The 14,850-nt window shown below is 36.9% G+C and overlaps 2 protein-coding genes across 6 annotated transcripts in view; one reads left to right on the top strand and one right to left on the bottom strand.

Moving 5' to 3' along the window:
* Nucleotides 1-699, top strand: part of LOC106877016 (translin-associated factor X-interacting protein 1) — a 34,916-nt gene extending 34,217 nt beyond the window's left edge. For both annotated transcript variants that reach the window (XM_089337586.1, XM_089337587.1), the window contains exon 17: nt 323-699. In XM_089337586.1, coding sequence (XP_089193712.1) covers nt 323-665 — 343 coding nt within the window. In that variant the 3' untranslated portion in view covers nt 666-699. The remainder of the gene's footprint in view (nt 1-322) is intronic.
* LOC106867524 (USP6 N-terminal-like protein) overlaps nt 1-14,850 on the bottom strand; it is a 39,548-nt gene that overhangs the window by 4,243 nt on the left and 20,455 nt on the right. For all 4 annotated transcript variants that reach the window (XM_014912427.3, XM_052974683.2, XM_052974682.2 and 1 more), the window contains 10 exons: nt 12,957-13,042; nt 9,543-9,582; nt 8,375-8,455; nt 7,125-7,232; nt 5,555-5,664; nt 4,273-4,387; nt 3,270-3,324; nt 1,791-1,885; nt 1,198-1,263; nt 94-193 (listed from right to left, as the gene is read on the bottom strand). In XM_014912427.3, coding sequence (XP_014767913.1) covers nt 94-193; nt 1,198-1,263; nt 1,791-1,885; nt 3,270-3,324; nt 4,273-4,387; nt 5,555-5,664; nt 7,125-7,232; nt 8,375-8,455; nt 9,543-9,582; nt 12,957-13,042 — 856 coding nt within the window. The remainder of the gene's footprint in view (nt 1-93; nt 194-1,197; nt 1,264-1,790; nt 1,886-3,269; nt 3,325-4,272; nt 4,388-5,554; nt 5,665-7,124; nt 7,233-8,374; nt 8,456-9,542; nt 9,583-12,956; nt 13,043-14,850) is intronic.

Here is a 14,850-nt window from a genome sequence, read left to right as displayed (position 1 = left end):
CAGCATGGCTGCAGTCCAATGACAGAAAACAAGAAAAAGACAAATTATTATCAAAATTTTTCTACGTTTATAAATTACAACAGATTAACTTACTCCGATGCATTTTGCAAATGTTATATGCCATACCCACAAGCAACCGTTCTCCTTCAAGCATAAAGATATCCCACAGTCGTAAATTTAAGGAAAATGGTGTCTGGAAAAAGAGAAATAGGATCATTTTAAAAAGTAAACAATCTCAACTTTAAGGCAAAACATTACATGTTGAAAAGTTTGTACAAGTAACCACATGTATTATAATACATCTATCTATCTATCTGTCTAGGTTGTCCCTCAAGATGCCCCAAGACTGTTTCCACATGCTTTCCCCATTCATCTCAATCTTCCATAACGGTCCTCAGCTCCTGTACCCCTTCCACACCAGTATCCTTCAGCAAGTTGTCGATATAGGTCGTCTTCCTCCTTCCAACTTATACCAGGGACTACCAAAAGTAACATTGAAGGTACAGCATAGAAGGATGAGGCTAGCTGGACACTGCATCAGATACACCGACGAAATTGCTGACAAGCTAGTGCTCTGGCAACCAACGGAAGGAAGAACCAGGAGGGGAAGGGGGAGGAAGACCTACACAATACATGTAGTGTATTTTTATATGTATATATTGTGACTTGAAATATTCAATAATAAAAGAATATTCAAAACTGCATTTTCACCATCCCACTTCCATCAGTGGATCACTCCTTCCTTTCTCATTCATATGTTGTGACAGAGAAATACACAAGAATATTATTACAGTAGAATATACGCAACACTCTCTTTGCCACTTCCTCTCTCTCATTGCTATTACTTTCTCTCACTCCCTCTCAGTCATGGCAATTACTCTCATTACTTCTCCTTCACTGAATAACTATTGTCTCTCTTTTCCATTCACCATTCACTCCTACTGCATGATTTTGGACAAATATATAAAAACACTACGCTCATTATTATATTAGGAGATGAATTGAATAGGGTACAGTCTGACAGTGTTGCCATTACTACACTGTCTGTCCACTCTATTTGTGTATGCTAGCAGATTCTCTGGTGTGTGACCACAGTGGATTCATTTCAAACTATGTGCTTGCTAATGGGATCAAAGAGTAAAAATACAATGTCAAGACAATTAAGAATAAGATGTACAAGTATTCTAAGTAACTTACTCTGTCAAGAAAACATTGCAAAAACCATTTTATGCTATACAATGATGGATACACTTCCTGTCTCAACTGAAAAAAGAGAATTCATTTAATATTGTATTTTATGCAAAAATTAAATTTTGAAAAATGCAAAAAATACAGTGACAACCATTATTACATGGATTATAAAGACAAGTATACTTTATTTTAAAATAACTGGTAAACAAAGCAGAAATCATATATAAAAATTAAAATACCATATTTCTCAGCATACAAGTCAAATTCTTCAGACCAAAATTTACAACCAGAAAAAGGTAGGTCAACTTATAGGACCAAAACGACTTTGAAAGAACAAAAATTCCATGTGAAATGCAGTAGAATTTGGAAAGATAAGGATGATATCCGAATGTTTATACTACATACTACATTGACTTGTATGTGCAGGAAAATGTGGTACATTTAAAAATAAATAAAATATTTGACATGACTATTTAATCAGAAAACATTTTCAAGAAAGATAATTATCTGAGCATAGAATACTTATGAAAGAGTCCAAGAAGAACTAATGAGAAAAATATAGAATTATAGGTATGAAATTTTAAAAATAAAATGTTTACCAATTGCTTTCGAAGTTTTCCCAAATACTTTCGAAGAATGTTATCATGGTGTTCTTGAAGTCGGATCAGTTTCGGAAAGCCAGGCATAAATAAACCTAAAAACAAATCACAAGAGTTCCAACAGTTTTATTAAAAATAAAATAAAAGTTGGTTCGACTAAATCCCAGCAACGTTAATAATAACAATCCTTTCTACTAAAAGAACAGGGTCTGAAATTTTAGGGGCAGGGGATGGGGTATAAGTCGATTACATTGACCCCAGTGCTCGACTGGTACTTATTTAAATCACACCCGATAGGACGAAAAGCTAAGTCATCCTTGGCAGTATTTGAACATAGAAATGTAAAGTCTGAAATGCTGTTAAGAATTTTGCCATGCATGCTAATGATTCAGCCAGCTTGCTAAATCTTAACGTCATAAACCGCTTCAATCTGCAGTAGACATGCATCGTGAACCGCTTGAAAATGCAGTGCCTCATCACTAGGTACACAAATGGGTGGCACAGGATATGGCTTGTAACATTTCAAGGTCACATATACACACAGAAAGCTTCATAAAAGTTATTACATTCTAAACACACCTGCCCATTTTTAGTTTCTTTTGTCAAATCCTTGTATGAACAAAGGGTTTAAAACACAGAACTGTACATAAGAGTTAATAATTCTTTCTAATATAGGTAAAAGGCCTGGAATTTGGTGGGAAGGGGTTTAGCTATTTACAATTACCTCAGTGCTCAACTGGTACTTAATTTATCACCCTTGAAAGGATAAAAGGTAAAGTTGACCTTAGCAGCATTTGAACCCAGAACTTAAAGAGCCAGAAGAAAAAACCACTAAGCATTTTGCCCAGCATGGTAATGATTCTGCCACCGCATCAAATAATAATTAAAAAAAAAATAATAATAGAGCACAAACCATAGAGAATGGTGGGATAGGAAACCTGCAAAATCTGTGGAATTTCCCAATCCAAACAGACCAGGTGCTTGAGTACCAGCCAGACCTAGTAGTGGTAGACAAGGTGAACCACATGTACTCTATAACTGATGTTGCATGCCCCTTTGACCCATGAACAGCCAAGAAGGAAGGCAAAAAAAAACACATATACAATCCCCTCAAGTACAAGATAACCGAGCTATGAAAAATGATGAAAGGTGAAGATAGTGCCAATTATTGTTGGGTCTTTGGGGACAGTATCAGAAGGCAGCAAGAGGAATTATGAAAGAAGCAGGAATAGAGTGCCCAGTAGAGCAATTTCAAAAGCTTTGCCTCGTAGGCATGACCAGAATCTTCGGGAAAGTATTGGATAGTTGAAAAGAACAGATAGCATGGTACCGTAAGCTGCAGGTAGCAAGCCTGCTACGTATACAAGACTCCTGAAGATCCAACAAAACCTGAGTTAAAAGAATAATAATAATATTAATAATAATAACAGCAACAACACAAGTCAATAGGAGATATTTAAAAAGAAAATATGAACTCACCATGCATTCCATGCTTTTTGTCAGTCAGTAATTGTGAAAGACCCCAGAAAGAATCCTAAAGAAGAAATGAATGATTATGAACAAAACCAATTAAAATAAAGGGTTAAATCAAATAATTATAGGAGATGCAAATGAAAGCTATGTGAGGGGGGGGGGGGGTAGGAAGTGGGTAGATCAGATCATTATTGGGCTAGAGTAGGTCTGTGTTATGCCCTGCCTTATATTTTTAGAATCTTAATGAAATAAGGGCAGATACTGTATTTTCCAGCATACAAGTTGAAATTCTCAAACCAAAATTTGCAGCTAAAAAAAGCAGGTTGACTTATACACCAATATGACCTCAGAGGGCTGAAAATTCCATGTGACACACAGCAGGAATCAGAAAGATAGTGACAATGTTTGAATGTTTACATTAAATGTATACACTATGTACTACTTTGAGTTCTATGTTAAAAATGCAGAAACAGTTTTGTTATTCCAGTTCATTATACTCTTTCAAAGGAGTCGTTACTCATTCTTATATCACTGCTGAGCAGAAAGCAGAAAGATTGTAATACTGTTGTAAAAACATTGATTCAAGTAACCTATACAAATATCCTAAATTACTCATCCAGATCCTGCAAATATATGAAGGGTGATATGGAAAAAAACAAAAAAAACAATTGCCACTGACTTAATAAATTTATTAGATGAGAAATACCAAAATATAACTGAATCTACCCGCAACACTCAACTGAATGTTTTTAATTACAAATTCTTGCATCGAGAGATCACAACTCTGGTACGAAGGATATGCGAATAGAATGTTGCAAGAAGGAATCATAAGATAGATTCTTGAAGCTGAGCCAACCATCAGGGAACTTAACAAAATCCCCACTTCCTCTACATTTCTTTTTGTGATTAATCAAAATTAACATACTGCTACTTAGCTGACCAATGGTGAGGCTGCTATAGGTGTATTAAACAAGAAGAAATAAATATGCTATGAATATTGAGTATTTACCTCTTCATCCAGGTACATCAGAAGTAGAGCAGCTATTTCACTCATTCCTTGACAATAGCCAACTTCTGTGTTGTACATTGAGTAACCAGCCAATACATTGAACAATGCTTTTTGTCTAAAATAGAAAGACAACCACAATTTGCATTATATACTTAGAAGCCAACCAATACAATTAGATGATGTTTTTTTTTTTTTGTCTGAAATAGAAAATATCTACAAAGATTTTTTTGGTGTTGGGAGGGGGGAGCACTTCAAAAGCACATTCTATTACCATCCAATCACCAAGCATGAAGGTGTAAACAAATTATTGTTTGTCATATAAAATCGTTAGTTTTAATGACTTATTCTTCAAACAAAAGTTAACCCTGCCTCTACAATATCAAAAACTGAAAGTGAGAACAAAAAATTATTCCATTTCACTTTTACTGTTGTTATTTACCAGAATAAATATTTGTTTCAAATTCTGACACAAGGCCAGCAATTTGGGGGGAGGGGTTAAGTCAATTACATTGACCTCCAGAGTTCAACTGGTACTTAGTCTATTGACCCCTGAAAGATAAAAGGCAAAGTCAACCGCCACAGATTTTGAACTCAGAATGTAAAGATGGACAAAATGCTTGGCAGCATTTTGTCCAGCGTGCTAACGATTCTGCCAGCTCGTTGCCTTTGCCAGAGTAAATATTAAATGGTTATTCAAAGCAATGTAACTCAGGTTTCCATTTCTTCATAGAATCTTGTTTTCTGTTTTATTACTTCCCACTTTTTGCTACCAGGAAGACCCAACTTTGTCACGTGGCGCAAGGAAAGGAAAGGAAGGTGGTACAGATGGTAGAGATGACAGTTCTTTGGGAAGCAAACATCAAAGATGCTTTCCTTGGGGAAGACAGAAAATACAAATTGAACTGATTGAACGGTGCTTTCTATGTGCCACCGGCATGGGTGCCAGTCAGAAAGCACTGGTATCAGCCACAGCTACAATTTCACTCGGTTCGACAGGTCTTCACAAGCACAGCATATCACCCAACGACTGAAGGGTGCTTTTAATGGGCCATTTATGTGACACTGTCATCGGCCATGACTACGATCTCAAACCCTAGCATAATATAATGCACCACCATCATCTTTTAATGCCTGTCTTCCATGCTGTTATGGGTCAGACAGTTTGACAGGATCCAATAAGTTAGAGGACCTCGTCATGCTCTAGTGTAATATAATTTAATATTAGGATCTGGAAACAAAAGCAAGCCTTCTTTCCACAGCAACAAATGAACACCATACTTACTTCACGCCATATCTATCTCTGAACATTATGTTGTTTCGGTAGGTTCGGTTCACGTCCATATCAATCTGTTTGATATATGGTGACACTTTTCTTGAGCGCATTATCATTTTCTGGAAAATAAAGAAATCAATATTTTAAAATCTGGACAAATTCGTATACTCAGAAAACATGTCAACTTTATAAATACTGGTTGAATCGGTGGATCATTTCATCACCAATTGGTGTACATTAAAAACAGGGTTGCTATAGAAACAAAATAACAATTTTTGCTGCTGGATCATCATACGAAAATCCATTAGAAAGAGTAATTTCCAAGTAAATAATTCCCCAGTTAAACAAACTGACATGGTATAATCATCATCATTTAACATTCAAGTCCCATGCTCGAAAGAGTTAGATGGGTTCACAAGGATCTGATGGGCCCAAGGGATTGCATCATGCTCCAGTGTGTGTTTTGGCATGGTCTCTACAGCTGGATGCTCTTTCTAACACCAACCTCATTACAAAAGTGTACTGAATACTTTTTATGTCACCATGCAGCTCACAAGTTAATAAACCCCAAATGGAGAGTGGGGGAACTTTAAGCTAAGAGAATAAGGAATACAAAGGTGTAAAGTATGAAAAAAAAAAGGGCTGGAGTACAGCCGGGTTCTTACTGTGGAGGAATGATGCGACTATTCTCATTTTAGAAAAGTAGGTGTGCACGATTAACAGTTAACACAATGGTTCATCTATTCTGCTACTTCACTTTTACAACAATTCAAATAACCCTCTTCAATATCACTTGAGGTACTCAAGTGGATATTCACAATCAGCAAATACTATCTAATCTACTATATGATGCTGTCACATTTTCAACAAAAAAAAAAAAACACCATTCTTTACTTAGTGCAATTTTGCATTGTCTTACTTATGAGGAATAATATATTCCACACTGGAAAGCTATGTATTCACTTCTTCTGCAAGACAGCTGTTCTTGTCTCTTGGTTTCTTATCCCTCGATACTTGGTGACCTCACCAGGGCTAGTACTTAGAAAAAAGTACCCTATACACTCTATGAAGCGGCTGGCATTAGGAATGACATCCTGCTGTAGAAAGAAACCATGCCAAAGCAGACATCAGAGCTTGGTGTAGCCCTCTAGCTCATCAGTTCATGTTGAACTGCTCAACCCATGCCAGCATGGAAAGAGGCATGCTGATGATTATCTAACGTCATTCCAAATTTTCTTTTGTCTACATCTACTGAAAGTATCTTCCATTAAAATACTGCCTTTTACGTGGCACCAGCACTGGCAGGGTCACCAAGTAACTTGCAAGACAAGGAATTTTGAGAGGGATGATCTTGTGCCAAATGATGAAAGGTTAGAGTGTGACAGAGAGACAGAGGCAGAAACAGGTGTCTTGCTATAAAGGAGGGGACATTGGAGGAGGTGATCCCATTCCTGAAATTCTTGGTTCAGCTTATGAAAGAATAAAAATTATGAGAAAAATTTGGTTAGCTACAATGTTACATAACAGACAGGATTCTAATGGTACTAAAAGACAGGGACTAGTATTTAAATATCCAAACCTCATAGATTCCTTCTTGCTCTGATTTTACTTTCTTTACATCAAGAAGTCGGGCCCACACAATTCCACGCATTCTCTCAGGAATACCTTTGTACACCCGGCGTGCCATCTAGAAAATAGTCAAAAGTAAATGAAACGGTAAGTAAAAAAATTATCCATTTTGTTATTTAATAACAAAGAGAAAGAAATATTTTCATCACACTTCCAAAAATGTTAAACGTTCAAAAGATCATTGCTTGAAATCTCAATTGTTCAACAAAACAACAAAAATTATATCACAAAATCCGATTTTTCTCTTCAAGACTTTTGTAGCCTTGTAGATACGAGACAGTAATGAAACCAAAAAACTGGGACACTTGAAAAAGTACTTGTTTTGTAAGTGTTTAGAGAGAGTAGTTGAATGAAAGCAATGAGGACATAGCCCTGATAATGTTATGTTTTCTGGTTAATATAAGTCTAGATGAATATCAATAAGAAAATACAAAGGCAAGTTAAAATTGACTGCACTGCAACATTTATTTCCGATGCTAAAGTGAATAAATCAACTGGCACAACAAGTAGAACTCTGTTAAAAATATTCAGTGCCCATGGACTGGCTCTTGTGCGAGTGACACATGAGGTTTTTCGAGCGAGATCGTTGCCGGTGCCCCTGGACTGGCTCTTGTGCGGGTGGCACATAAAAGACACCATTTCGAGCGTGGCCGTTTTCGTGCAGGTGACACGTAAAAGCACCCACTACACACTCTGAGTGGTTGGCATTAGGAAGGGCATCCAGCTGTAGAAACTCTGCCAAATCAGACTGGAGCCTGGTGTTGCCATCCGGTTTCACCAGTCCTCAGTCAAATCGTCCAACCCATGCTAGCATGGAAGGCGGACGTTAAACGATGATGATGATGATGTTTCAAAATATGTTTCTCAAAGTTGGAAGATAAATGTTAGAAGAAATGCAAAGCATAGTGTCAAAGATTCTTGTTAGAAATCACTTCTCGCTGAAGCTGCAAAGTGGAACTATCTGCTCTCATTATCGAAGATCCTACTCGCTTGTAGCCAACTCACCTCCCTCAGGAATTAGGGGTAAAATCATCCCTTAAATAACTGAACATAAAACAGGTAGAATATTTTAGCTGGATATGGCAAGTTTAAATGTGGAAGAGTTAAATCTAAAATACGAAACAGCCTCAAAATAAATGGAGGTTTAAGAAACAAAAACAATCCATAAAAAAATTCATCTCAAAACGAATTTCAACCTACCTTTTCTCCTCCATAATATTTATCCCAGTTTCTCAACATCTTCATCCATTTCTGACTTCTTTCATATTCTTGTTGCCTCAGCTAAGAAAAGTAAAAACACAGACATTAAGGAAATGCAGGAACAGATTCATTTGAGATTTCATTTCAATTAATTGCAACATATAGGCATAACTGTGTAGTTAAGAAATTCGCTTTGTAACTGCATGGTTTTGAGTTCAGCCCCACAGCATGGCTCAGTGGTTAGTAAATCAGGCTCACAATCATGAGGTAGTGAGTTTGATTCCTGGACTGGGCTGTGTGTTGTGTTCTTGAGCAAGACTTTATTTCACATTGCTCCAGTTCACTCAGCTGTAGAAATGAATTGCAATGTCACAGGTATCAAGCTGTATCGGCCTTTGCATTTCCCTTGGACAACATCAGTGGCATGAAAAAGGGAGACTGCTGGTCTTCCATAAACAACCTTGCCCAGACTTGTACCTCGGAGAACTTTGTAGTGCAATCCTATGGTCATTCATGACCAAAGGGGGTCTTTATCCTATTCTGACAAATGTAATGCATATTCATTCAGATCGTTTTGAATTAATCATGCATTATCTTGTAGCTTTGAGATTTTGATGATGTGAGTGTTTATTTTTAGAATGACCTGACACGAGATCACAACCTCCAATACCCTCTCCCCTTTCAAAGGTTCCTTGTCTTGCAAGTTACTTGGTGACCCTACCAGTGCTGGTGCCATGTAAAAAAGCATCCAGTCCACACAGTAAAGTGGTTGGCTTATGGAAGGGCATCCAGTTGTAAAAACCATGCCAAAACTGACCCCACTTGTACTGGTGCCACATAAAAAGCACTCAGTCCATTTTGTAGAGTGGTTGGTGTTAGGAAGGGCATCCAGCTGCAAAAGCCATGTCAAAACAGACACAGAAGTCTGGTGCAGTCTTCTGCTTGACCAGCTCCTGTCAAATTGTTCAATTCACGCCAGCATGGAAGATGGACGTTAAACAATGATGATGATGACTATAGGTAGGTGTAAGAGGACAGATCTGGCTGGTGTGAGCATTAAGCAGGTAGAATATTTATGCCTGATATTGGCCGGTTTAAATGCTAAAGTGTCAATAGATTTGGGACATTTAACAGCTAGGACAAGCACATTTATATCTGGGTCACTTACCTTCACCTCAGAACTAGATGTTGGTGGCAAACGATGCTCACTGAAAAAGAAAAATTGAATGAATTAATTAATTTACTTATTCAGGCTTCTTAATTACATTCAACATAATTTCTCCCACTACTACTTAATTAACAAATTAATTAAGATATCACTGCACCAAACAGTGTTTAGCTAACTACCACTGATGATGTCAAGCCTATGCGACATAAGAAAACATTGTAGGTCTATGGTTTCCTCGAGAGATCCCTAAAAAGACACAGTCACATACACAAATCTGATCTCATTCAAATGAAAGACTGGGACACATAATGTAGCCCTAAATATTATGTTAATACTTGAGCAAAAAGATAGGACAGTTATGTTTGGAATGCTTTTCCTCACAAATTGACTCCATCAAGACTAACTTGGGGCTAAACATCAACAAAACATAATTATTGTTTATGCATAATGCTCCATGCATTTTCACCTAACATCTGGTGTCCGCATTGCATTCATATCTGACCATATGTGTGCGTATATTATACACACACACACATGTATATGTATATAATGCTGACATTCCATCTATACATAGACATAAAACAAATGAGCCAAAATAGTATATGAATTAAATTCCAGAATTTCCATTCATCTATTATTAACTGTCTTGAATCCAAAATGTCTGTTAGGCCATATTGTTTTTCTGTTTTTTTTTTTTTTTTTTTTTTTTTAAAGAAATGCTACTTAACTATTTGCTACCACATTTTTCTAATTGTTCCCTTGAATTTGATCATGCTATAAGGAAGATGACCCTCATAAAATAATAATTGTTTCCACACCTATTTTCAACCTTAAGTACAGATTATTAATCTGTAAGGACAGAGAAAAGCTTCTAAGATCTAAACCAGGCATGGAGGCAACCATTTTTTTGAGAAGTGGGCTGCATGAAACATGGTTCATCATCAGGTGGGCTACACTGATAAAAGAAATTCAAGGTAATATTTCGCTGTGGAGGCCATTCAGAAAGTCTTGCAGGTCACTTGTAGCCTATGACCGATCTAAATACTTAAAAGAGTGGTTAATAACCAGTTGCTAAACAATTAAGCAAATCTTTGGAAATGAACAAAATTTCATGTTTACATCTACACTAGTTTTAATTGGTTTTATTGCCAATGAAAATGTAGGGCAGATGTATATATTAAAAAAAAAAAAACCAACAATTTCAAAAGACAAGATTAAAACTTCAAAAATTTATAATCTTATTTCTAAGAACTAGTCTGGCCAAAACTGATAACTTGAATGCTTTGAAGTTGAAGAAAAATACATTAGATTCTTCTCGTTTTTGAAAAAAGATGAGAGAGAGAAACATTAAAAATCTGACACCAGGAAATAAAATATTAAATTTAGAAAGGTTATGAGGTAAATTATTTATATGTAGTTCAGTGTGTGTGTGTGTGTGTACTGAACTATGAAAGAACATTGCACTGTAAAATATTGTGTGTCACACATGATATTGAGATTGTATGGATTTTATCACATTTCAAAGTAATTTGACATCAGGAAGATGTCACCGACCCACAACACTCCTTTCTTTTGAAAGCACAAGGATTACATGTAGGGTTCAAACGTAGTAATGCTCGTGAATGCATCTTTATGAAAAGCATGATACACGTGCAAAACGTTGACTCATTGGGTATAAAAGGCACCCAAATTTACAAACCTGCCATTCGTTTCCCAAATGCAGCAAGCATGCCAAGGCTGACACGAAATCAGAAGGAGGAGGCCATCAGACGTCTCCATGCTGGTCAACGTCCATGGGTCATCGCTAATGACTTGAATTGCAGTCTTTGGACAATTGAGCAGATGAGGGAACGATACAATTCCACAAACAGCATGGATGACCGTCCATGCAGTAGCCGACTGAGGGTTACAATGCCATGTCAAGATCGCCACCTGCACCAACAGCACTTGCAGGACCGATTCTGGAGGGCAATGGAATCAGCTAAGAAGGCCATAGGGACTCACCACAGATCAATTTGTGCAGAAGTAGTTCACCACCAGTTGAAATCTTTCAACCTGTCTTGTCAATGTCCGGCTAGGGACCCTGTCTTCACAGTCATCATTGACAGGCACACCTGCAGTAGGCTCAAAAACGTCAGAACTACCGATATCAGCAGTGGAGGACTGTAGTCTTCTCTGATGAAAGTCGATATTGCATTTCTGTGCCAGATGGCAGAGCTAGGATTTGGAGAAGGGGTGAATGCCATGCTGATGGCTGTGTGGTGGAGAGAAACTCAAGGGGAGGACAAAGCATCATGGTATGGAGTGAGACTGCACTCAACCAGAAACTTAAACCGGTGGCCTTCCCAAACATTGGCCAAGGCCAGGGCAATGGAGTAACCACTGCTCACTACATATACCAAGTGTTGAGGCCTCACATTGTCCGTCATCGGAATCCCGTGTTCCAACACAACAACACCCGTGCCCATACTGCCAGGTTGACAACAGACTTCTTCCAACAGCACAACATCCAGATACTGACGTGGCCTACCCTAAGTCTGGACTTGAACCTCATGGAACATCTGTGGGACAAAATCCAAAGAAGGCTAAATGACATCAGTCCAAGTCCGACAACTGTGGCACAACTCACGGCAAGTTTTGATAGAGTGTGGGCTGCTACCCCCATGGCCTTCATCAATCGTTTGGTGCATTCAATGCACAGAAGATGCTTGGCGGTTATCAATGCTAACGGTGGTCAGACGAAATATTGAGTTCATCTCTTTGGATCCAGGACACTCCGTCATCACGTGATGCCATGTGACACCAAACATGTTTCAGGAAATTATGTTTTCTCGTTAAGAAAGAACAGTTTCTTAATTAACACTCTTCAATCAATGCAATGGTAGTCTGTTAATAAACCAGTTTCTATTTAGTAAGTGTGCGACATTTCTTTTGTGGTTCAGTTTATAGACACACACATTAATATAATTGGACATATAATCACACTAGGTATGTGATTACATATCCAAACATTTTAGAGTTTAAAATATCCATAAATATCACATAAAAAAGAAACTTAAAAACATCAGAAAGTATCCAAAATTAGCAATGTTTTTCTTTTATAGCAGCCAAAATTAGCAATGCCTTTTTTTCTATAACATCCAAAATTAGCAATGTTCTTTCTTTCCTATAACATCTAAAATTAGCAATGTTTTTTTTTTTCTACAGCATTCAATATTAACGATGTTTTTCTTATAGCATCAAAAATTAACGTTTCCTAAACAAGTACAGGAAGTAGGTGTTAGGTTTATAATTATGATATATGACTAACGTTAAATTAATTTTAGTTTAGTGCTGCTGTATATTGTAGAATGTTTTTTCAACAATTATATTCTAATGAAGCCACAAAAATATGTGAAACAATTATATACTTACTGGATAAAACCATAGCGATCAGTAACGTGATACACAGAAAATTCGGGGTCTTCCCAGGGTTCAATTTCAGCCCCTTCCTCTCTACCCTAAAATATAAATTAAATTCTGTTATGAACTTCAAATGCTAGCAATGTTATATGAAATTTTAACAATGGAAAAAGAGAATGCTTTAACCCATTTGTTACCATATTTCTGCCTTTGTTTCAATTAATTTTTTTAAATAATGAAGAATTTAGTAAAATGACTTTCTCATTATTAAGATGGGGTCTGGAACAAATTAGCATAAAATTTAGATGAAAGATTATTATAATTTAGACCGCTGCAACCCTTTAGTATTTAAACTGGCCATACGTGTTTCTACCTGTTTTATACTCAAAACAGCCAGATCTGGCCTTTCACAGCTACCCTACAATGTCTTCCTAAAAATACAAACTCACATCATCAGAATTTTTAAGCTATCAGATAATGTATGATTAATTCAAAACATGAATAAATAACCTAACCATTACATTTGACAGAGTAATCTGAACGCTAAAGGGTTAAAACAGTAAGTTTATGCTGTAAAACTTGGTGTTGTCTCAGGCAGGTTGATATCAAAAAGGGTTGAATTGATGAAATGTCTAATGGATGGATACAAATTTCAAGATATTTTCTGTCTGTAGATTGGTCAGAGCCAAATGCTAAGGATTCCAACCATCAGATAACAATGAACTTGATTTACCCAACTCAATCCACATTCGCACACCAACACCTTCAAACAATAAACAAATCAAAAAAGATTACTTGCTTTCTTTATGTACGTTGCTCTTAACTGAAAATATTTCAATGACTTTAGCTGATGTTGTTACTGTAATGTTAATTAAGTCATTATACTAATATTCACATGTCTGCTATGCTATGGCTACTACTGCAATACACAACCCTACACAAAGACATGCTGATTGGGAGAAATTCTCTCATTAACATTCTTACTCATACACAATCAAACTTTACCCTCTGTCCCTTTTATGGTTGTAATAATTATTCCTCTTAAATAATACAAGCTGCACTCATCACTCTCAAACTATAAGCTACACTCACCATTCACAGAATACAAACTACACTCACCACCACCCCCAACCACCAGCTCTACTCACTATCCCTCCACTAAAGACTTCAGTTCTTTCTTCCAAGAACACCAGCTTATCTGGAACATCTTCCCCACCTACATCTTCTTCACACAGGCACCACCTATTTCACTCCATCCACCATTTCTTACGTAACTAAAACATCCATCAATGCAGTCTTCCATTTTTCAACATATAAACCACAACTAATATTCTCTCTCCTCCTATTTCCAACTCCTCTCTACACCACAATATTCCTACTTCACTCTGAAAATGGTGTCTGCAGGTACATGGAATTCACTTTAATCTGCCATTTGTTTCTTCCACAAAGATTTCACCAACAAAAACTCTTGGTCTCTCTCTCTCTTTCTTTCACTCATTACTCTAAAATCACCAATCACTCTCTGTACTCATTTAAACAGCAGCAATGTTTAATTATCTTTATTTATTTCTTTATTGCACACAGGGGGATAAACATAGAGGGGACAAACAAGGACAGAGAAAGGCATTAAGTCGATTACATCAACCCCAATGCGTAACTGGTACTTATTTAATCGACCCCGAAAGGATGAAAGGCAGAGTCAACCTCAGCAGAATAACTCAGAATGTAACGACAGATAAAATACTGCCTGGCAGTTCGTCCCGGCATGCTAACCATTCTACCAGCTCACCACCATAAGTTCAATTGTCTTTATTGAAGACACCTCTCACCATAAAGCATCTCTTTCTGAAATCATGGTGATATCAATAAACATAACTTACTTTGAAATTCCTCCCACATCAATCCT

The sequence above is a fragment of the Octopus bimaculoides genome, chromosome 19 (assembly GCF_046866305.1).
Source record: "Octopus bimaculoides isolate indiv1 chromosome 19, ASM4686630v1, whole genome shotgun sequence".
NCBI lineage: Eukaryota > Metazoa > Mollusca > Cephalopoda > Octopoda > Octopodidae > Octopus > Octopus bimaculoides.
Note: the sequence above shows the minus strand (reverse complement) of the source record. Positions and strands in the feature narration are given on the sequence as shown.